Source organism: Saccoglossus kowalevskii, chromosome 7 (assembly GCF_978046115.1).
Source record: "Saccoglossus kowalevskii chromosome 7, keSacKowa6.1, whole genome shotgun sequence".
Lineage (NCBI taxonomy): Eukaryota > Metazoa > Hemichordata > Enteropneusta > Harrimaniidae > Saccoglossus > Saccoglossus kowalevskii.
The window spans coordinates 31,804,826-31,829,226 of record NC_140647.1 but is presented as its reverse complement, the minus strand read 5'-3'; the positions used below and the strand labels follow the sequence as shown (position 1 = coordinate 31,829,226).

The 24,401-nt window shown below is 36.0% G+C and overlaps 1 protein-coding gene across 1 annotated transcript in view; it reads left to right on the top strand.

The window, feature by feature from the left end:
- The window catches only part of LOC100371523 (uncharacterized), a 68,443-nt gene extending 44,581 nt beyond the window's left edge, over positions 1-23,862 (top strand). The window contains exons 2-23 of the mRNA XM_006817829.3: positions 2,557-2,671; positions 2,824-2,896; positions 4,140-4,292; positions 5,142-5,201; positions 7,727-7,840; positions 9,085-9,165; positions 9,992-10,153; positions 10,515-10,595; positions 11,067-11,137; positions 11,736-11,847; positions 12,137-12,392; positions 12,650-12,741; positions 12,957-13,004; positions 13,167-13,260; positions 13,677-13,881; positions 15,041-15,108; positions 16,737-16,765; positions 17,561-17,668; positions 18,886-18,965; positions 19,242-19,293; positions 21,042-21,179; positions 21,328-23,862. Of these exons, the coding sequence (XP_006817892.3) occupies positions 2,557-2,671; positions 2,824-2,896; positions 4,140-4,292; positions 5,142-5,201; positions 7,727-7,840; positions 9,085-9,165; positions 9,992-10,153; positions 10,515-10,595; positions 11,067-11,137; positions 11,736-11,847; positions 12,137-12,392; positions 12,650-12,741; positions 12,957-13,004; positions 13,167-13,260; positions 13,677-13,881; positions 15,041-15,108; positions 16,737-16,765; positions 17,561-17,668; positions 18,886-18,965; positions 19,242-19,293; positions 21,042-21,179; positions 21,328-21,456 (2,321 nt within the window). The 3' untranslated portion in view covers positions 21,457-23,862. The remainder of the gene's footprint in view (positions 1-2,556; positions 2,672-2,823; positions 2,897-4,139; positions 4,293-5,141; positions 5,202-7,726; positions 7,841-9,084; positions 9,166-9,991; positions 10,154-10,514; positions 10,596-11,066; positions 11,138-11,735; positions 11,848-12,136; positions 12,393-12,649; positions 12,742-12,956; positions 13,005-13,166; positions 13,261-13,676; positions 13,882-15,040; positions 15,109-16,736; positions 16,766-17,560; positions 17,669-18,885; positions 18,966-19,241; positions 19,294-21,041; positions 21,180-21,327) is intronic.
- The last annotated feature ends 539 nt before the right edge of the window (positions 23,863-24,401 follow it).

Here is a 24,401-nt window from a genome sequence, read left to right as displayed (position 1 = left end):
ATATGGAATAACAAAACTCTTATTATTGCTGATAACAGTTTTGTATTACAATTTGAATTTGACGACGCTGGGACTCGCTATATGAAGAAACTTTTCAATAAAGGTTTTATATTAAATTGTTCACAAAGGGACCGCGAAGAACATGTTTTGAAATGATACGGCATTACATCAGCAGTACGTTTAGGGTTAAACAGTAATGCAAAAATAAAATATATTTTGATATTTTGGGACAGGAACAGATAATTGGGGTAAATTTTGTTGATTCACTTAAATCAATGTACAGCGAAACAGTTTTTAAGGGCATTGTTTCACAAAGTGTTATTCCCCTACGCTCCCCTGCGATCTACAATTCAACATTATTCAAAATAACAATACTCACAAATTGGAGGGAATGTCAATAGAAATTGAACCACGATTTAATGATGAAAAATGTAAAAACTAGATAAGATATGATCATCAAAAACTATTATGCAACTTATGATACTCGTCCTCTTGTTCAGTTGTTTTGGGAGACATTTTCTGAGCGATGGAGACCCACATGAGCCATCGTTGCGTATTTTTTTTATTAGTAGTATTAGCTAAAGTTTTATTTATATCTGCAAATGTATTGGAAAAATTCCATGTTTCCAACATCATAAACTTTATGTTCAAAATATTCAGAAGACTGAATATGTTACTGCCAACAAAAATGGGAATGTAAATGCACATATTAAGAAATGTTGTAAATTTCTGACTGTATTGACTGTGTAAAAGTATTTCATACGAATGTTAAGTACGACTAAAAATGTATGTTTTAGGGGACTTGACTCAATTAAACATATTTTTTTACAAAAAAATCATTCAACATTCAATAATCGCTGAACCTTGTAAAATGTATTCACAGTCTCACAGAGTGTGACGAATCAAAACAGAAGGTTTTCATTTACAACTTTCACGCAGACATAGTCATTCCAAATATTGGATGCTTTTCACAATGCAATATTTTATTCCCTTTTTATTAGAAAACTGATACTCTTCTGAAAACAAGTATGTGTCCAAAACTCGACAAATATGCTGTCAGACCTAAAAGATAACTAATTAATGTTTGTATCGAATTGAACATTTTTTTTATTGAAACATATAGTCTAGAATATTCTTTGAACAAGATTCCATTGCAGTCTGCAACGTACGAAGATAAGCATAATGATAATTAGTAAAGTTATAAAGCGATTTTCCAAGTCATCGAAATGTATGGCCGACTAACGTCCAAGTTTAGGTATTTCAAAGTCAATCTGTTAATTCACTGTCAACTCACGGACGAAATACAGACACAACGATGAATCATCGCTCGGTGACGGACAAAAACAGTTTGCTAACCCCTTGTGGTGCACGTGGCATAATTAGGTTACAATAATACTGCGACAGCATACAGTGCAATCAATGTAAATACAGTGTCATGTGTAAGACCAACATACCACAGTGCGGCGTGTGTGTATCGGGCCATCCATTAACAACACAGAAGCAGTTAACTGTGAAACGCAATCCCACGTTTATCAAAGGCGAGAATCGCATATACGGCGGCAAACAACTGTTTCTAATTCACATTGATTGTGCTGCAAACTTTACCAAATGTATGGCCACGTCGGTATATTGTAGTACCACAAAAGATAGAATGAAAACCAGTATATTGATAAAAGCTCTTGTCATTCTTGTGATTCAAAACAATCAAAAAATGCATGCACGCCTACAATTTTTTGCCAAGTCTCCTTTTAGTTTCATTTCACGGTACACAGAAGTGTTTCTTAAATACGTGATGATTTTAATAATAGAAGTTCTAATGGCCTTATTATAGAGTAAATAATATCACATAGTAATTTTCAAATTCAGTGGTGAGGTATTTGAATGACCTTGAAATAAATACCGAGAAAAAACTGTTTTGTATCAACACAGCGAAGGATGTATGAATTGTAAATACCATCTTAGTTTTAGAAAATAAAAGTGGAATTGCTTGTATATTAAAAGAGAAATTACTACGTCTTCTTCGTGTGGATCAGTCAACCCCAGTTAATGTCAAGCGTTAACCTATATAAATTGCAATAATGTTACCTATTCCATTCTGACTGGAATACAGGCCAAGGAGTGTAACAATAAAATAACTCTTTGGCGCTTGACAGTCGTATGCAGTTGCTATAATAACAATAAATACGATTATATCACAAGAAATAGATGATCAGTTGAATTGGTAAAAGCAGCAGAAAAGAAGGCGTTTCAACTTTCAGTTAATCTTGACTTTATGCCAATTTGTTTTTATTAAAAACAAGAAAGCTTAGGTAACAGAAATATAACGCAGCACACAGTACGTTTGCTCATAATGGCTATATTGGACCATGTGGAAAAATAATCTTATCGAATGGCGAATATTGATCTTGCCAGTGAATCTACCAACACAAATATTGGGTGAAAATACATATATTATAAGAATGTAATAAGTATTTTATCTTATATAATTATTATTCTAATTTATGATTTATGCATTAAGTTAAAGAAATAAACACATTCTCTTTTATTATTTTACAGTGGTGGAATTCTCGCAGAAACTAGCTTCAATATACGACCAACACGCAAACAGTCTCCGTACAGCATCCGACACATTCCGAAAGAAAACGAATGATGTACTTACAAAAGAAAATAGGTCAGAATTTATCATAATTTGTATGGTGCTTGTTGTTGTTATTGTCGTTGTTTTAATTGTACTTTGAATAAAATTCCATAATTGCCATATATTCGTTCCTTGAATATTCTCAACTTGTGGCCTAAAAGATTTATTTAATCACATGTACGTAGGGAAGATGAAGCACCAGCCCTGTTAGGATCGATTTGGAAAACTATATTACAAGACACAGAAAACGAAGCCGAGGTGAGTTCATTTCCGTAATAAACCTGTCCACCCAGTCACTGTGCGTCCCCGATCATAGCACGCTATTTTAAGTTGTATATTAGTTAGAGTAGCATTATGAGATGCGCGTCTGTCGAATCTCGACGTGTTTATACATGTATGCTCGTGTATATGTGTCCTTGCCTACATCATCCACGCCGTCGAAGTCATTACTGTCGACCACCAGTCTACTAACTGTCTCTTGGTTTAAATCAACGGATTTCTAACTGCGGTACATCTGAAACTATGATGGTTATTTACCATAGTAGAAGATTTCGTCGGCCAACCTCGATGTGAACCCGCCATGAATGTGTAATTGATGAAGTATGTCTTTACATTAATTACATTAATTTAATCAATGTTGAACTTGAATATGTTAGTGGAGTATCAAACAGGTTTAAATTGAGTGTGAGCCGCGTGTGAAACTAATAAGCTAATCGAATACATTTTCTTGCGGTAATGTGTATTTAATTACATGCACTTTTATACTGATTATGATTTTAATATATTCATAATGATAGTTAATAGTATATATCGATATTATAAGTTTAGTTTATTATTATATGATAGCACTTTGTTGGGACCAAGTGAGTCTGATTTTGATACGTCAAAACAATCTGTCAATATAGAAGCTGTTCTCTGATTGGTCTAACTGTTAGACGTTAGGATTGTATAGCATATCAGGCACGATCTCGTAGGGAGTTTTGCATTGACTCGCCAAATGCCTGTGTGTCACGTACACAGTGGTTCCAATCTGCGATATCAACTGCTTTACTATAACTCGACGGCCACTTAAAAAGTATATATTAACTTGATACGTTTATATATTTAGGTATTTAGAAATATTTACAAGAAATAAAGGAATGAAGTGTGTTTCTTTCCGATCGGATTCTTGAATATTTTATTATCATACCCAATGATCTGTTTTCAAGGGCATGTGCATTGTACTGTTGAGCTTTTAAACATATTATGAAGGCCTTTCTCGGCGTTATTAAGCGTTATCGATATCCTTCTAAACAAAATATTATATGAATATTTTATATCAAGGAGAGTCATTCTCAGCAATAAGCATATAGATGTGTTACATTCGTAATTTGTTCATAATTGACTGACAGAATAGTATAACATTATAAAAATGAATTGAAAACGGACTAGTTGTACAGAATAAACATAGTATTGAAAATTTAGACATTTTCAAGTAATGTAAATGTTATTCACGTGGCAGGCAAACAGTGCGTTAGCGAAAGCATTTACAGAGTATTTGGTAATACCTCTCCAAGACTGTGGCAACCAACAGAAGCAAATTATTAAGAAACTTACAAATTATCAAGAAGAATTCGAAGACAAAATGACGAAGACAAAAGAGTCATTAACAAAGGTGCGTATGTTGTTTGTTTGTTTGTGTGTTTGTTTGTATGTATTACAGTGTATAAATAAACACATTATCGCATGATCTAATTATCTAGTTATACTACTCACAAAGAAATATCACCCACGTCAGTGTTATAATTCATAATATTTGTAATGATTGCAAATAATCCTAACAAATCGGAATTCTGTAAAAATAAACAGTGACCAGACGAAGATGAATGTGCTTCGATGAAGGCATAACAGAATTGTCGAGGTCATCACGCGTGATTAATTATACACCAATGTTGCGAGCATATATATAAATGTTTTGCTGGTTTTCCCTCGTGGGAAATAACACGTTAAGGTCACTTGGGACTAGGTCATGTGCTTTCAACGATGGACATGGTACATTTAGTATTTAATCAACTGCATACGACTATCAAGCTGAGACAATATCTAAATTTCAAAATCGTATTTTCTATCATTTTTTGTTCATTGTTGTACACCGATACTTCATTTCAATATAATTTTAACCTCATTAAATTATTATGATTGTCCCCATTCTTTGTGATACTGTATTTAATATGTTTCTTGCAACCTCATTGTAATGTATACGTACATTTCAAAACGCAGTAACGTATCTGTCATACTCCATCAAAACGTATATATCACTTACTGCTGTGACGTAACCTACACACTCCAACTAGATATTCAACGTATCTCCCACGTTATATTGTAGCAGGCACACGCCATCGTAACCGTATGTTTAACCCTCGGTGATACAACATATCCCTTGCACCCCACCATAACGTATTCATCATACTTCATAACACTGTAAAATTTCTGTTTTACTGTAACGATTGTACTTCTCTTGTAGTGTCAAAAAGAATACCACGATAATTGGACCAAGGCCAAGTCAAAAGACCCCGCTAACAAGGTGAGGTAAACACATCATTTTAAAATGCTAAAATACGAGTCCTTGTTGTAATCGTGAAAATTGTTTTAACCTAGCAAATCTAATCAGAACCATTAAAAAACTAATCCACCTTAGCGAGCGGCTGAGCGGGTTTAATGATACTGTTAGTATTCACCTGTATTTAAAAAAATATGTTTATACAGCTTGTTGTACTTATATTTTAATAATTCGAAAATGCGAAATGTTGGAATATCACAGTAATTGGTCACATGGGAGAGGCCAGGGGCGTAAGACCCCTTTACCACATCACCGAACCGGTCCCATAACAACACGTATAACAATTATCGCAAATATCGGAGCACGTAAAATGGTTGGGTGGGTTGTAATTACTGTCTTTTGTTCCATAAATATACTGTCATATACTAGAAACTTGGCCAACATTTCAATATTCTGAACCGTTATAACAGCGCCCACTCAAGAGAACACGTTAATTCCCTTATTCATATTCAGTACAGGGGCCACACACACAATCGCGTTGTCAAGGCATTGAGGAGTATTTAATGAAAATACCCTCCCTGACTAAAATAACAACACAATTACTTCCAATTATGTTATGAAAGGCGGAACCATTCACAAAAATAACTTTTCCCTGAAGGGATGAGAAAAAATAAAGATAAAAAAAACACAAAAAAAGGACAGAAAGTATATTATAAACATCATAACACACTGCATAATAAGAACAATATCTCGCCGTTTTATTAGGCGCCTGACCCAACTATGTAACCAATGTGTTGGTGCCTGTCACATTCACAGTCAAATGCCTTAGTATAAAACCTGGTTAAAATTAACTCGCGATGCCATAAGCGCGTATCAAGGGTAGGATCTAAAAGCGTTATAAGCCAAAATGTTGCACTGTATAGACCATTAAATTACAATATATTACATTCCTTCATGGTGCATTGTATTTTCTCGAATACACTTTCAATTCCCGAACAGAGCAGTTTGCAAGCTCTCTGGTTGATTGTAATTCATTCTGATGTTTTGCAATTTTGAATATTGTTCAGTTGATAATATATTACGGTGTTTGTCTTAAGTGTTAGAATGATATCCCCGGTCAATTAACGTTTTATTACATCCTGGTAGTACAATTTATAAGTATTATAAGTAAGTTAAGCAAAATGACGTAACCACCAAGTGTGTTTTGCACAAACGTCGCCGAACAATTTTACTCTGAAACTGCAATCACAACTTTCGGAGAGCAGGAGACCCCCCCCCCCCCCTGTTAAACGCCACGGTCGTCGCACTGCGTCGTGTTAGATAAAGGTACCATACGACCTATACAGCGCGTGTAAAATACATTGTTTACGTGACATTAGAATCTGCCCTGCGCGACGACTGTCACACTTTGGCGTAAACGTCACATTGAAACGTCACGTTCCGATTGGCCGATTGATAGCGCGCGCAGCCCTATTATCAGACAATAACTGGTCACTGAATGAAGTCAATTCCGCGTACAAACACATAAACAAAAATGCGAGCGACTTCATGTCCGAGGTTTTGCCTGATTTTCATTGGTCGTTAAAAGAATTCTGGTTATTTTCATCTAATACACGTCGTTTGCCTGTGAACTGTCTACGTGCAAACACAAGTGCTTACGATAACGCGTATTGTCGAATTCTTTCTCAAGCTATCACTAAACGATTATTCAATTCAACTGAGAATTATTGCGTAAGAGAAGGACTCGGGTGGGGGTATTCGCTTAAATAATGGACTCGGCCGCGTCTCGTCAATTATTGCACATATTCCCGCCCTTGCCCTGTTGCCCCTAATTCTATTGACCGGATGTCACAACTTATTTTTATAGGACAGTTATTATTTTATCGTGTCTAGTGTTACTTTCAATAATATATCTACATAATACTCCTCTTGTCATATCGTTAAAATTGTATAATACATACGACCTAATTTAAGGCGTGGAATAACTTCAGCTGTAACATGTTTATATTTATTAGTTTTTGATATTATCCGAATTACATCTGTCACCGATACTTGTTTTAATTGCCACTTGAAACTACATTTCGAAATATGGTATTTAAACTTTAATAATAAGGATTTGATCGCGAATTTAATTAATGTTATGTTATATTTCGTGTTGGTGTACTCATCACATTAATAAATTCCTCAGATTAACATATTAAATTAATAAAGATATTTATTGTTCGATTTCATGTTTGCTTTCGTAATTATTGATTGGTTCATTGAGATCGTTATTACCCAGTGCCGAGTGTTGTGGAGTACGATGAAAGTATATTCTTTGGTTTTAGCCAACATACGAACTAGAACGCCAGAAACATTTATCGCATATCTGTCATTACCTTGAAGTCATCTAAACTATCCGTGGGTCAATGTAGACACATCAATATTCCCGTAATTTACCAATACGGAAAATCACTTTGTTATCGAAAGTAAATGTGGCCATAACCTTAAATTCCACTTCGGACTTTCAAAAATCTCAATTATGTAATGTTTTTTTCACTCCTTTTCAGAGCTCTGCGATGCTGTCTTGCTACCACGCACATAACGAATATCTCCTCCAGCTGACGGCGATCAATCACTTTCTCAAGAAGTATTATCTATTAGTGCTTCCCGAAATCCTTAGCGTAAGTCAATTTGCGCGCACGCGCAGATGGTAAAATTATCGTCCAGCGTATGTGAATGTGAATGACGGCACATTTGTGTTTATTTTTTTTTCAAAATATAAATTCTGTTTATACCAGAGCTGTTTTGAGATATCAGGACAGGGTGATGTGTTGACATTTCAGTGCCGACCAGCTCAACTTTGGAAACCAGTATTAGCTACTAGTTTATTTGACGGGAATGTTAGTTACGAAAAAAGTAACGTTTAGGTGTATTGACCCTAACTACTCCTCTCCCTCCCCCACACCACGGTTACTAAAATCGTGTTCATACCCTGGATTTTGCCTTCTTTGGTTTCGGTAATGCTCGCCTATTTGTAACGTTTGAATACATTTACATGGACAATAAGCAAGACCACCAATCTTAACTAGGCGGTTAATATCTCAGAAATCTCGGAAAATGGTTAATACAGTGTCGGTCAAGTACAAAATGAACCAAGCTTAAATGAATAAGTAACAATGAAGCCGACACATTAGTAAATTGACTCTGAGAAATACGTGCCACCGCTCCCCGGAGAACTTATCTTAGAAATCTAACATTTTACAATCGGACGTGATGGCTTTGTGGCGATCTAATGACGTCATCGGGGATTTGTTTCGTAAAATCACTGGCGTCCTTGTTGTTGTAGTAACATTTGTGCTACTAGATTTTAGTTACGAGAATTATTCAATGTGATTATTTTTTCTCATTATGTCTGTAAATTGTGGCTTCTATATTGTTTGTCAGCTCGTGTCTGTATCATTACCTCGTTGTATACACGTGTTGGAACCATGAATCAAATGCAAGACAGGGTGCGAATTTATCACGCTAGAGTATGAGTACGGCATTATGGCTGGCATTAATGGATAATAAAACAAACACACAGGGCAAGTTAATTTGTTCTTAGTTAAAAATGTTGTGAAAACTCGCCACGAGATCACCCGATTATGCGGAACCAAATCATTCATCAAAACTCGTTCATTCTGCACTGACTGTGCTACTTTGAAAAGAACCATTATAATATTGATTAATTTTAAATTCGGGCATTATTTTATTGTCGGAACAATTGCCGTTGCGCTCAGAATTTTAATGAAAGTCCGACATGCCCGGCGCGTCTATCGCATATTCTAGATCATCGCCCTGAGCCAATCAGAGACGACGTAGCAGGTCACTCAATCTGGCAGATCAGTTTAACATCTTCACCAAACGGTCTCGCATATCTTCACAGGATCACGACGAGTTCCATATACAGTTAGCTAAAAGTGTCGCCCAGTGCCTTAGTTTGGCGCTCAGGACCGGTAAAAATAAGGTAAGTGAGGGGCATGTGTTATATTTATCCATGCATTTTGGGGGCCTTAGATTTAGGTCATATCGCTATGTCTATTTCAGTGTTGTTGTTTCTGGCACAACCACTGCGGCGGACTATGTTAACCGAACACCAGTCCGATGCTACTGGTATAGTAGCAATGCAAATACCGGCAAAAAGAGACAATTCCTGAATTTCATGTCGCTAAAATGTTTTTACCGAAGTGGAAATGCAGGAGAGGTCTTTAACAAGAACATTCAAGCGATGATTTTGTTTGGAACAGTAAATCAATTTATTGGATTTATCTTAACTACGCACATTCACATACGGCTAAATATAATTACAATTCATCCAGTTTTCTGTTGCCGATTTGACAACAAAAACGCGTGCGACACTGTTTTACCCGAGGAGCCCACTGTAGCAGTCAGCCAACTAACTGGTCCAATGCACAACAACTGTACATAGCATATACAGGTTCTACTGATCGCAATTAGCAAGTCCATATGTAGAAATTGCAATTTTATGCTCGTGTATTATGCAGGTTTTGCCTGACTGAGCACTGAAATAATCCGAGCTATACACGCGCTATATTTGATTAGATTCCTTCGATTGTTTGTCTCTATCACTGTACACTGCCTGTGTTCACTGTTGTCCCCATCAACGCTATCTGATGTCGGCCACACACTCCAAGGGTACATAGACGGTAAATCATACTTCGTCCCACCCGCCGCGTTTATTTACACACCAGTCGATATAATGATTTAACAAGCTGTATTATTAATGTTAGAAAAACCTTCCTTCTTACCAAGCCCCCTTCTATAATTGACAGACCAAGGAGCGATCAAAACGTCTGGAATCTATCATGGACATGTGTTCAGCAGTGAACAAACACGACGAGAGTGGCAGGGTGCCAACTGCAATAAGACGGGCGATGAAAGGCCAACCCAGGGATTACTATAACTACATTATACCGGACCATGGAGTTCCAGCTGTAAGTATATATCCAAACTATCGTTCGAGATCATCAACATTTTCCTCAAACTATTTTTAACTTGTAGTGTATAGTTATTTTAATAACAATTGGTACAACATTTCAACTGATTTACCCATTAACAAGCACAGTCGTGTTTCCATAGAAATACACCAATTGAAAACTACTGAAGCATTTTAAAAACATTATATCGTGTGTTATGATACATAATAAAAGTATATTAAATAATTGTAATGTAGTATTATCATTAGTGTGTTTCATCTATTCTAACCAATAATCAACTTCCCCAGTACCCCGGGCAATATCCTTATAAATGATAATTATAAACTGGTTTAAAATATGATCTATTTAATTACTTTAGGAATTTCTAACGGAGGAATTAATCTCCAATGATGATACTAGGGACACTTTGAGACGAAGACATTCTGTTCTGAAGAAAGAGGTGAGGTCAATTCATTAACCTCAACACTGCTGAATTCCGTGACAGTTCTTGACACAAACTCTATTATATATACGAAACCCACAGTGCAGTATACGCACAATAAACAACATGCCAAACCTGTTATAAGAAACAAAAGAACGATGTTTTTGACCACAGTCGTCGTACAGAGCGCGTTATAATTACAAACACGCATTGTATAGACGCGCGGGACCCGTATAAAACATGACGGTAGCGTTGTTCAAGGCGAATGTATGTCTTTGGGGGTATATTTGATTATAGGAGGTACAATGTATGTACAGTTGTACGCTATAGTTTATCACAGGACAGAGGTCTTAAAAACTTCATCTAATAGGTAAATTTTGCTAAAATGTCATGCAACTAGCCCATAAGTCTCATTACGTTGGGTTGTGTTGTTTTGTAAATTGTAATGAACAGTGAATGACATCTGACCTACAAAACGTTTTGTTATAGGCGAATGAACTAGAGGTTACAGTAAGTTACTCGGAGAAGGCAGTGGAAGCTCTATTAAACAAATACGAAGAGTAAGTATACAGATGGTTTTACAATTTCCATTATCTGTTATCAGTTTTCTGGTACAATTTAGTTGATTTATTCTATGTTCTTTTGATACTATTTATTTACAGTTTACTATGGTAGTAGTAGATTACAATACTCACATTTGATACTAGTAATTCACATTCACCTTTGCTACTAATACATTACAGTTATTTGTTGATACTTTTAATTTAATATTAAATTTTGGTACCAGTAATTTACATTATTTACTTTTGGTACTAGTAAATTACAATCACTTTAATACTTGTATAATTTATAATCACTTTTGATACCAGTAATTTACACTTTTGATACAAATGATTTTCCACGTCAGTGAATTTTAGGTCATTGCATAAACCGTACCGTGGAAATAATGTTGTCACTTGTGACCGCCCAGCTATCGTAGTCCGAAACATTCTAAGGATACCATTTTATACATACATAGCATTACTCACAACTTCCACTGTGATTCGTGGCCTTCATTCATTTCAACTCATTACTATTCATAGCGTCGCTAAATTGGAATGAAAATAAGTGTTCTACATTTAACCATTGAATGGGATTTCTCGTTTTCATTTTCTGAAGTTATCTGGAAACAAACAACTATGCGAAAGCCAATGAACTCAAGGAAGAAATACTTAAATTAAAACAAGCCAAACGAAATGCCAAGTCGCAACTTGCAATATGCAAAGAACAGGTGGGTTCAGCTGGTGTTATGTCTGTTCGGATAGTATTTCAATGGTTTATGTACGTGCGCCACCCATAGTTACCTATTTACATACTCATATTCCATGATGCATCACGATGTGTTTGTCACATGGCTTTATCAAAATATCAATCCCCGTCCCCGTAAAGTTGAGGACGTAGTCACAGCGGCATAGAATTTCTGTATTGGGTAACAGTGACATTGCTATCCATTGTCGTCGGCAATACTGTACACCTTTTTCGTATAGTACTGATTGTTTGACATTTTATTCCAACTACAGTTAAAATTATTTACATCAGAGGTGCTAACGGATTCTGAAGCGGAAGCGCAAACAGACTATAGACTACCGAAACGAAAGGTGTCCGCAGGGGACGGGAAAGAACCGAACGGGCGTATCCCAGAACACGGCGAACCACCTTCGTCACCCAGGAACCTGAATGCAAAGTGTAACGGCTCAGTTCCATCGGGACATTCCTTTCAGGAGCACACCTTTAAAAAAGCGACGTCATGTGCTCATTGCAGCGAGCCCCTTACAGGTAAAGACCCGGCTTACAGAAATATAGAATACACTCGGCCCGTGGATTTAAAGAAAAACAAAGAAGTTGTCTAATGATTGTTTTTTTGTTTGGTATCGGTATCTTGCATAAGGTTACATTACTTTTCATTTTTCCTAATTACATTCTCTTTTCAAAGATATTTCATTAATAAATAAACACTTTTTCTCGAGAAATCTCATTTGTGACAAGAGTTGAGTGTACACTAGTTTAATGTTTTGTTTTTTTTCAATTCTTAGGTACCACCAAACAGGGATTCAAATGCGTCAACTGTAAGATAGCGGTCCACCATGTATGTCAAAGTCACGTTGCTCCCTGCAAGAAAATGGAGGTGAGGATAGTTTGATAGTTTATACACCCCCACTCAATACACAGAATAATATATTGTGAAAACATGTATATATTTATTATATTTTAGGATACATTGTATGAACCAATTTGATGTTGCAAATGCTTGAAAATTGTGAGCTGTGATTGTTAAAAAAGTTATAATTTATCAACTTCATTATGTAAGGTTGTAACGTGTCCGTATCTTACACTTTTCAGGGCAAAAGGCGACTCAGCAGACAGAATAGTTTTACGGCTTTGTCGCAGGTTAGTGCTAACTGACAATGTTTATCAGTAATCAGTTTGCGGTTTAATTTGGCCGCAATTCTGCACGATATACAGCGCTACTAGAAGTACCATTTCTATCCTCTATGTAAAGTTTCTCTAATGTAAACATAAAATTCTTTAACACCGTATTTTTTTTTCTAGTTTACTAAGAAAAATCTTCTGAGACGCCAACGAAGCCTCACTGATATATTCTTGCATGGAGCGACAAAAGATCAAACTGATAGTGAAGCGTCAGGTGAGAATACTGAATACAACTTTATTAGCATGTGTATATTGGTATCAACTCATTGCTTAAAGGGAGGTATTCGTCGCGCTACGCATGCGCGAGATTTACGGGTCTCATATAAACAAAGATGGCGACTTTGACTGTTGCGCAGATCAACGAGTACAGACTAGGACGATACCAAGCTTTAATAAGGTATTTTTTAGGTGATTGGAAGGTATCAAAGTAGTCACCGGCGGTAATTAGAGCAAGTCATGCCCAGGTCAAACCTCTACTCGTGATTTCCATTAGAAGAGCGCATTGAATTGTAGGTAAATCAATGTTTATCAACATAAATGTCGCACATGCGCAGCGTGACGACCACCCTCTTTAATACCATTATTTGTCTAAATAACAGATTGCTGATATCCTGTCTGTATTGATTGTAGATTCAGCCTCACAGAAGGAGCTTGACTTTGTATACGAGACGATCAAATGTGCAAAGAGTTTATCCGGACCGTCACAAGAGGGGGCGAAACAGAGAGATCGAGCGTATCGAAGCAGTCAAAGTGATTACGATACTGATAGCGACATAAAGAGCGTCGGGAGAAGATCTTCCGTGGCGTCAACATTGTCCGTAGCTTCGACATCCAGGTACCAAAAACCGCCCGTCTCCTATAGATGATTTTTGACAACATAACAACTTTTCACTTTTCAGATCAATGTTATCTAGCTATAAGAATCCGATGCTGGCAGTGGTCGATATATTTATTATTATTCACCAGCCTGAACTGTGACATCTTTGTGGCCCGAAGCGTTGCAAATTGTCGTTATGTAAAGGTACATGAACGGAAATGTGCTCAAGCCTAAGTGGCTGTCACTATATAACCTGACGCGAGGAGACCACCGTCCCAAAGTGATTATAGTACAAATGGTATTTGCTATCGATTGTTGGTGAACGTGCACAGTTATTGAGGAGAATTGCGAGTTCGATTATATTGCATAAACACACCTTCTTTTAGATTCAAATTATGTGATTGTGTTTATCATGCACACTAATTAGGTGAAGGTATATTCAGAGAATTATTTTAGTCTACGCATACTAGGTGAGCAACAGAACTCGAATAAATTCGGCTTCATATCATGAAAACACTGGGATAAGCATTTTTGTTGAAAGATATAAAATAGTTCATAACACAACAAATAATGTTTTATTTTAGCTTCAATTTTATTGAATTATCTTCCACACAAAAAAGCAAAAGAGAAAAAAAAGTGCGAACAATACATTATTTGCAATGCAGAACTTAAATTACGCCATGCTTGCTTGTGTGAATTAACATTATTTCTGTGTGTGGTTTTATTCATTTTATTATCATTTAATGTTTTACAGCTGTTGTATTAACTGTTCTTAGTGGAATGTAACTATCCCAGCTGAATAAATTTTTTACCGACTCATTATTCTGACCAGTTGCTCCCATTGCAAGGATTCCCTATTGCGATTATTGGCAGAATCATTACATGAACAATAATACACATTTCAGAGAACAATTAAAAACAACGAAAAGAGATCCCATCACTTTTACTACCACGTATCACTTACTTCATGTGTGTGTCAATTTCATTCAGTTCACACATTAAACAGACCAATCACGGTGTCGATCATCTGTCGATCAGCAACCACCTATGTTTATTTGTCGATGACATGCAAATCTCAGTGAAATCGCCCTCTCTCAGCCGCTGCCACTGTATATTTCTGAATACAATAGCAAACACAAGACCGTACCTCAAAACACTGTTTTCATTCTTCACTTAGTGTTGTTAGACCGCAAGACGCTCGAAGGTCAATAATGAAAGGTAGAAGTATATCGCTAGATAGCCCAGGTGAGTAATAAATAAATAAATAAATAAATAAATAAATAAATAAATAAATAAATAAATAAATAAATAAATAAATAAATAAATAATAGGTAAATAAATAAATAATAGGTAAATAAATAAATAATAGGTAAATAAATAAATAAATAAATAAATAATAGGTAAATAAATAAATAAATAATAGGTAAATAAATAAATAAATAAATAATAGGTAAATCAATCAATAAATAAATAAATAAATAATAGGTAAATAAATGAATAAATAAATAAATAAATAAATAATAGGTAAATAAATAAATAAATAAATAAATAAATAAATAAATAAATAAATAAATAAATAAATAAATAAATAAATAAATAAATAAATAATAGGTAAATAAATAAATAACATACACTTCGTGTGGTAGTGGTTGCGGCCACACCATTGCACCCTAGGACATCGAACCTTACAGTGAGTAAGGCCGCATTAAAATTGTTATCACCACCAAGTGTTATGAAATGAAACGTACACAGCTGTTGGTCGGGGCAGAATTTCTTATCAGTAATGATTGACATAAAATGTGACATTTTATTATCAAATTATGCTAATTAACAAGTAACTTTTAATTTGCACATTATTAGCTGAGTTAAAATGGGAGGGGTAATCATTTTAAACTGTCTGACTGTCGGTCTCAGGCTGTTTGTCTCGTTTTTGATTGTCTTCGACGTTAACGTTCATTGCGGTAATAATAAGGTTATTTGTTTCCGTTTAAAAAATAGCGAATAATTAACGCATTTACAGTAAATGACGAGGCATAACTTAATGTTCTATTCAATTTATACGTGAAGATTTAGAACACTGCTACATACATATACCGCCTGTTCGCTCACTAGTATATAGTAATCTTAGTAATATAGTATAGTAATATAGTAATTTTAGTAAACTTTGTGTTTTCTGACTTTAAATATTTCAGGTAATTGAATATTATTTCACATTATTTAATTATATTAAATTGAGAAGATGTGATCCGCATGCATACTTGCTAGTTATGTATGTCAGAGGACATTATAATTGGTTCAATGATGATACGTGGAATATTAAACAAATAGAATACAGCGAACACGTTGGCATACTTAACTGAATGTAGTTGATGTCGTATTTTAGTGGTTGTGATTGATACTTCTATCACGTGCAGACACCTATGTGATATAAATCATAATTATAGCAACATTTCCTTGAAATAATACCCGTGTGATAATTATGTATAATAATTATAATATAATTTATTATTTATTATAATTATAATAATGTATGTATATTATAAATGTATATTTGATTGAGATAATTTAGCTGGCGAAGCTCTTTGGAAAACAAAAACAAACAACTTGAAGTGTAGATAAATTAGTTGTCGAGGTATAAATATCAAATGGTCACATAATGCATTCAAAATCTTTACTATATTTCATGGTTGGCCAGGTCTTTTATTTTAAACACAACCATATAGCATGTTGCACAATTTTATGTACGTGCGCCTTCCGCTGGTTAGACCGCAGACTATTTATAAATAATTTGATCAGGGGACTTTACAATACATTTGTGTCAAGTAATTGCTTTTGGTGTCTATTAACGTACATGTTTTGAATTACAATTGCAGAGCCGAGTACAATATCACAGACTGGTCTGGTAAGTCTGTCAAACATATATCGCTTGGCACTTTAATTTAATTCGCTGCACGCCGATCTGTCGCCCCTTGGACAGCGTAGTAATCTCTCCAAGATTCAATACGTGAATATTCAGCTGCGTAGACGACCAGAGCACGCCTGTTATAATGTAGATGCGCAAATGTGTTCTTCTGCATCCACAGACATATATGGCTGTGTTTATAATTGATATTTACGGGGTATCTGTTACATGAAACAATTCGGTCTGTTGTGATCTATCATATGCCCGACTGAAGATAATCGCAAATCTAAAACAGCTAAAACATGGAGGGGGGGGATATATTACAACCTCACCAGTTAAGATTGGAATGCTAAGGCAGAATAAGATGAAGTTGGTGGCGCTAGCTTTTTTTTTTCCAGCTATCCGCAGGCGAACAACTAGTAGGCATACAATTTCAACTCGCGATGGCGCTGTCACTAACATTTGGATTTCTATTCTACGACGAAAATGTTGCGTAACCCGTATGAGCAAACAAATTTGCAATCAGCTGTGCACGTCGCCTGAGACACATTTTTAACATCACGCAGAGCGACGAATACTAGTATGCAATTCGTTTTGCCCACCCAGAGAACAAATCGGAATGTTTTCATCCGTTTGTTTAATGAAATGGATACAGGCTCGAGGAACCAATGCCCGGCTAGATACCTAGACCACACACACAGCTCAAAACTGTGACACCATACATAAATACATCGTCATCGACTGCCCTGACATTGAATTGCTCAAATATATAATAATAATAATATTTCTTCATAGATGCGAAGACGAAACTATGCAGGAAGTGAAAGCAAAAGATCCGTATCTTTGCCCTCTGACCCTCAACAAGGAAGAGTAGTATATCAACACCACAACGATGAACCTAAGGTCTGACTTATCTAATATATCATGTATTCAATACCATCGATTTCATTATTCGTTCTTTCTGCCCTTATGGTGGCTTCCCAGCCATCCAGTTTTCTCTCACTGATATATATATATATATATATATATACTATGGGTTTAAAGCGGACTGGTCGTCACATGCGCACGCGCGGGAATTCAATAATCCCAAGAGACGAAAACAACGCATGCTAAAAACGCAAAGCCCCATGGGTAGACGCTTGTTTGTAAACAGCGACACGCTACGGCCGTTTGTCGCATGCGTAGGTGACGACTCCTCCGCTTTAATCGTTTGTGTTGTGTTTATAGGGATTTTAATACAACAGTGTGACGTGAGTATTTGGTTGTGACTAAGATGGAACTGTGTTTCGTTACATATTGACGTCCTTATATTTTTCTTATTCTTATTACCAAATACTTTTCATCTAAGTGCTGCTATGTCATTTAAATATTGCAAATGTCTGTAGTTGTGTTACATCTTTGCTTAAAGCGGAGTGGTCGTCACCTGCGCACGCGCTGGAATTAGGTCCCCATCGACGAAAACGTTTGCTAAAAACGCAAAGGCTCGTGGATAGACGCTTGTTTGTAAACAATGACACGCTATGGCCGTTTGCCGCATGCGCAGGTGGCTACATCCCCGCTTTAAGGTGCTACTCACCTTTTTTCGCATATGGGCAGATTTCACCACATACAGCGTGACGTTATTATGGTCAAAATTGTTTAAATCCGATATATAGTTCTATATTGAGTGCCTTCCCCCGTCGGTGCGTTTACTTTCAATCTGATTTTGGGGAAATAATAAGCATAAAATTGTATTTTAGCAGTAGACTCCATTGACCACACTGAAAACACATTGCCACGAGCAATTCTAAACATCAAGAAGTACTTTGTAAGACACTATATATCTTTTTTCACCATATGTCTCCGAGCAAAATTTTGGGATATTGGCCATAGGATATATTCTTGCCATAGGAAACAATAGTAAAATGCCCTAAAACACGTAGTTATTGTTCGATTTCTTCTGAACTGATTACGATGACTTCATTTTTTATTTCATATATCAAATATGTAAAAATAAAGAACGAATTATTGTCGTGTTTTATTGTGCTGCACGAAACATGATTTCAACTAGGTATATTGTTTTCGTCCCCCCCCCCCCCATATTCATCCGTTACTTAAATGTTATTCTTTCTCCACTGAAGACTGGAGAAACCTCACAGAGCATGTCATATGTTGCGTTAGAAGATGTCGGTGATACGAAGAAAGGTGATCTTCCTATAAGGTAACTCTCTGCAATGTTACCGTCCTGTTCTCGTCTTGGTTGTTCTTTGATACATTCCGCCGTATCACGTACAGCTCTCCAACCTGCGATCAGCATTTTAAAACTATAAAACTGTATTTAAAACTCTGTGTTCGCACACAGGTCATACAGAGTTACTAGAAGTACGCCATATCATATTCTCTATTTGCTATGAGTTGTTTGAGATATATTTAATCAATCTATATTTAACAAAAATAACATGATGTTTACTCGTGATGTCTTTCATTTCCACTACAGGGCCGGTGATATGGTGCATGTACTTGATAAGACCAATAAGGATTGGTGGATGGTATGTTAAATCTTTCTTATCATATGAATACACCCATCCTTTCCAAACAAAAGTGATTACATTTACAGATACAATGATTAGAGCATAAATTCCATGTAATAACCAAAGACAATCAGATGTGAAAATACATTCAAATTTCTATTGTACCAAATACTATATAAAGTTAAATTTAATTCGATATAATTTATTTCACACATTAACATTTTACCATCGTTTTAGCTCCAGTCACGTTGTCGACTTCTCGTTAGCTTATCATATGAGTGATTGCCCGTCGTCGACCGCGTCAACTTTTTACTTTTTCGACTTCTTCTTGAAAACTACAAGTATGATTTCTTAGATGCTTAGTGTGTATGTAGCTCAAGTAGACTTCTCATGTATTTGTTCATTTCATGGTAATATCTTCAGTTCTATTTCTGCTATTTTTGTTAAAAAGTGATATTTTCGACTTCTTGTTGAAAACCGAAAGTCTAATTGCTTTGATATTATACATATATACGGGTACGGGTACAGGTGGACCTGTCATCTCAGATTTGTTCGTTTGGTGATGATATCTTTAATTCTATAATTTTGATGAAATTGTTTTGTCATTTTTGGTAAAAAGTGACATTTTTTACTTGTCGTTGAAAACTTCAAGTCCGATTGCTTTGATATTATACATAAATGTACTACAGGTGGATGATATCTTCAATTCACTAATTGAAATATCTCAGCCGAGAGTCTGCTTTTTTGTTTAGTTCACGGGGTCCCTGCCCTTTTAGGTTTACACATCCTCAACATAAAGGAATATAGGCTGACATTCATGTATTGTATTTCACGTAGTTCAATCATATCTGTTTTCTGACAGCGTCCGTGCCGAGTCTAACAAGTGTGAACCTTATACAGGGCATGTCGACTGTGCTAATTTGCTGGGCTGTGAAAGACCATCTGAGACGCCGAACCAACTGTCACACTCTTATCTTTCATCATCAATGTTGTTTCTGTTCTTTGACCATTATAAACAGTTCCATTCTGTGCCCTCACTGTATATTAACGAGAGCTACGTAGTCACCCCTTTTGAACATTTCAACTTTAAACACGTATTGACCGGCAACTCAGTTCAGATGACCATGGCGATGAAAAAAATGAATTCATATAACAATACGTGTGTTATTCGGTCATTTGATATCTGATGGATTTGGCTATGTACCCTAAACCTTCTGATATTAGTAATAGTGTCTTAGTTGTTTCTTTGGATACAAATCTGTCAGTAGATTTTTTATCGAGAGAAAAACTAGAACATTGTTGTTATCCGTCTGGCTTCGGGTTTCTTTATGTAGAGTTTGTTTTTGATCTTTATTTAGAATCTCGGTTGTTTCTCGTCATATTCATGTATTTTTGTGGTTCTCGTATCATGGAGTAATTATAATATGATATGTTGTGAACGCGTCAGAATCATTCATCACTTTTGGGGCCCGTTAGTGGCGTATCATGGCCCGTGATCTCGAATCAGTGTTGCGTGTTTATGTTTGTACAATGTTATGCCTGTAATTATAAAGTACTTATTGAGGGTCGAATAAGAAAGGAAAAAACAAACAAACAGATTTTCAGATTGGCGAATAGTATAATATATCACGAATATTTATAGATAATGTTTTTAACGTTTTCGTCATGATTATGCTAAATGGTACTTCGGGTGACCTGGGTCAAACAGGACAGAGTGAAACACAAATATAATTAGAATTTAACGTTACCTGATTGGTTCTCTTCAGGTCAAGAGAGAAACGGAGACCGGTTTTGTACCAGTTCAGTGTTTGGAGAAAGTACAGCCATGGGAACGAGTTCTGAGGGTTGCACGGACGTATACCGCACCTGAACACTCCGACCAGATATCGCTGAAACGTAACCAGGTATGTATTTTGTACACACTTTCATTGCATTTATTAAGCCATCCAGATGTGTTCATCTTTTGTACGAAAAAATGGAATTACGGAATTTAAGCCAGATTCAGTTTATATTAGGTTCATTTCGTAACTGTGTTTATTTCGTTCTTTGTAGGTAGTCATACAGATATCGAACGTTGACAACGGGTGGACGATCGTCAAAGCAAGTGATAAACGAACAGGAAGATTTCCGTATCAGTATCTGTCACCAATGTTACGCCGTCAAAGCACTGTCTCAACATGACCGGCAAGCTAGTTCCACCTACGGTTTATTATTTTGTGAACGTTATACGTTCAACCCCGTCGACGTGTCTGATTATTTTCGGACCAGGCGGTGATTCGGGAATAGAAAAGAAGCTTGGATTGCACGGGCTGTTGTCATCGGACGCACGCTAAGATGGGAAGTTCCACTTGAACGGTGAAGAAGTATCAGTGACTACTGTTAGTCAATAAGATGTGCGAGATGCAGCTATGCAGCAATTTGTTACATGGGTACAAGTCGAACAGAGCGTAAAATATCTTACAATGAGGCGATAAGAACATATTATGCAGGACAAGTTTATACTAACCGCCAAAAGATCATAAAAGTCACGTCATTGGTGAGAAGAACGAGATTACAAGCTGAGATTCCATTGAATCTACTGAGGCAAAACAAATATTTATAGTGACGTCATATCCGGTGTGAAAGCCTCGTGACCTCACGTTTTTCAGTATTTAACGTTTATGGTTGAATATATAAATTTATCAAATCTCTTTTTAGATTTGAATTTCTTGTTATTTATTAGGCCAGTTGAACGGGGTATAGATTACCCTTTGTATAATTATTCAGATTTTCCTTGTATGCTGTGAATCGTCACACGTGAGCAGCGACGGGGGAAGGCAATCATTATAGGACGATATATCGGATTTAAAATTGATTGTAGTGAGTTCACTGAATTTGGTTAAGTTAGTTAGAAAAGCGGTGGTATCGGTGTATATTTGACGTATATTTTCCATATATATTACCCCTTTGACGCAAGTATGTTGTTTGCGTCACGGTTTCTGGGATGTCCATCGTGGTCTCTCCAGGGGAACAGACCTCGACATTGAATCTCTTTCATGGGGATACTTTTCCGAACGGCAATAATTTTTAAGTAACAATCTTTGTTTGTATTTTATTGAGTACATATAATTAGGCAACAAATTTAACTAAAAATACAGCAAATGTAAATGACTACTGTAAATATTGTTTTTATGAATTTTTTTCTTCGGCCGATCTAGCGCTGAATGTTTTCGTGCTGGGTGTGAAATTGTTTTATATTACATGAATTTGACTTAACCTCGAAGATAATTTAAACCGACTTAATCGTCATTTGTCAGAAGCAAATTACATAGTAGCAGCGGTGTCGAGTCTCACTTTTTAATGTCGACAGGTTTCATTTTAAAAACCTATTTGAAGCCCTTACTTGGGAAGGATTTACAGACATTTTATATATTTCAAGAATACGTTTAACTGTTACAACATGAATGCTTCGGGTTTCAATTGAGTTCTGCCACGTTTGTTTAATTGATGTTCTCCACTATAAACTACCAAAATCTTCGATTTCACAAGTTCTCTGATTTGTACGGAATATGTCATGTATACACTCTTTTTTTGCAATAGACAAACACAACGACTGACTCGAAATCGATCATCTTGAATATAGATCCAATTAGTATTCAAAATGGCCGCTATCATAGGCTTGTGTGGATAAAATGAAACCACAGTTTCCACGGTTTCAAAACGAATGCAGCTCCACATCGTCGTTTTTATACACGGTATAAGTGACGACGTGGCTAAAGACAGTAACTTTTAAGGTGTTTTTTCCTTAAGTTTCATCCTTTGTGAAATTGCCGATGATTGTAACTCGTTGAAATTCCTTTTTAACGCATTTCAATATTCCGTCATGGTCTGTACTAATATCTGAACATTATAATGTATTATACACAGATTTTTCCACCAATGAATTTTAGAATATCGGACGTTGGAGTAAATCAGGCAATGTGATGTTTATTTTCACGATCCACTCGGTAATTGGCATTGACAAATTTCCAAGGAAGTGGTATTTATTTATATATTTATTTACTTGTTTATGTGTTTTATTTATTTATTATGATATATGTACTTTATTTATTTATTTATTTATTGTCAGCGACATTTCCGCAGGCAACTTCAAATACCAGCGTGTGTTAAACAGTGTGATCGCCATCTACGGAGTGAATCAGAACGAACTTTTTATTCATAGTCACTTCATTTTATCAATACTACTTCTTATTATTGTTTCTGTACGCCAAATTCAGATTTAGATTTGGGAGTGATAACATTTTTGCTGGTTTAAATCTGTTGTATTTTTTCCAAAGAATGTGAACCCATTTGTATTTTTTTTATAACAGCCATTTAGGCTATTGTGGTCCCTAATGTGGAATATGTTATTTATCATTAACACATGCAGGTTCTCTCTGATTACATGGTATCAAGCGAATTTACCAGAGATGAACCTGTTTCATCTGAAAACAGATTATTTTATTCGAATTACATTTACTTTAATGTCAGTACTGTGTCGACTCAGTGACTACTTTACCTTCTCTTTTCTTATTAAAATCATGGAATAAATGCATTGCTTTATGGAAAGGATATGGCTTAAAACGAGAGGGTCGTCACATGCGCAGGCGCGGGAATTGAGTCCCAAGCGACGATAAAAACACATGCTAAAAACGTTTATAAACAATGGCACGCTATGGCCATCTGACGCATGCGCAGGTGACGACTCCCCACTTTAACTGTAATCTCAATGAGTTCCGCAGTCTGGTCATAGAATATGCATTGAAATGGTATTGCGATTAAACTATGTAAACATTGTTTATAGTAGATCAAATCAGTATATCCCCAGTTATGGGAGCATTTACTGAATTGATATACATGTATGTGAAATATACACTACATTTCATTATCTTCAAACTAATTACCTAAAAATCACCCGACTGTGGCCAGGCTTGTGAATGGACATGGTAGTTATCATGCATTATATTACCATGCGATTAAAGCGGGAGGGTCGTCACCTGCGCACGCGCGGGAATTGAGTCCCAAGCAACGATACACGCTAACAACGCAAAGGCTAATGGGTAGACGATTGTTTGTAAACAATGAAACGCTATGGCCACCTGACGCAT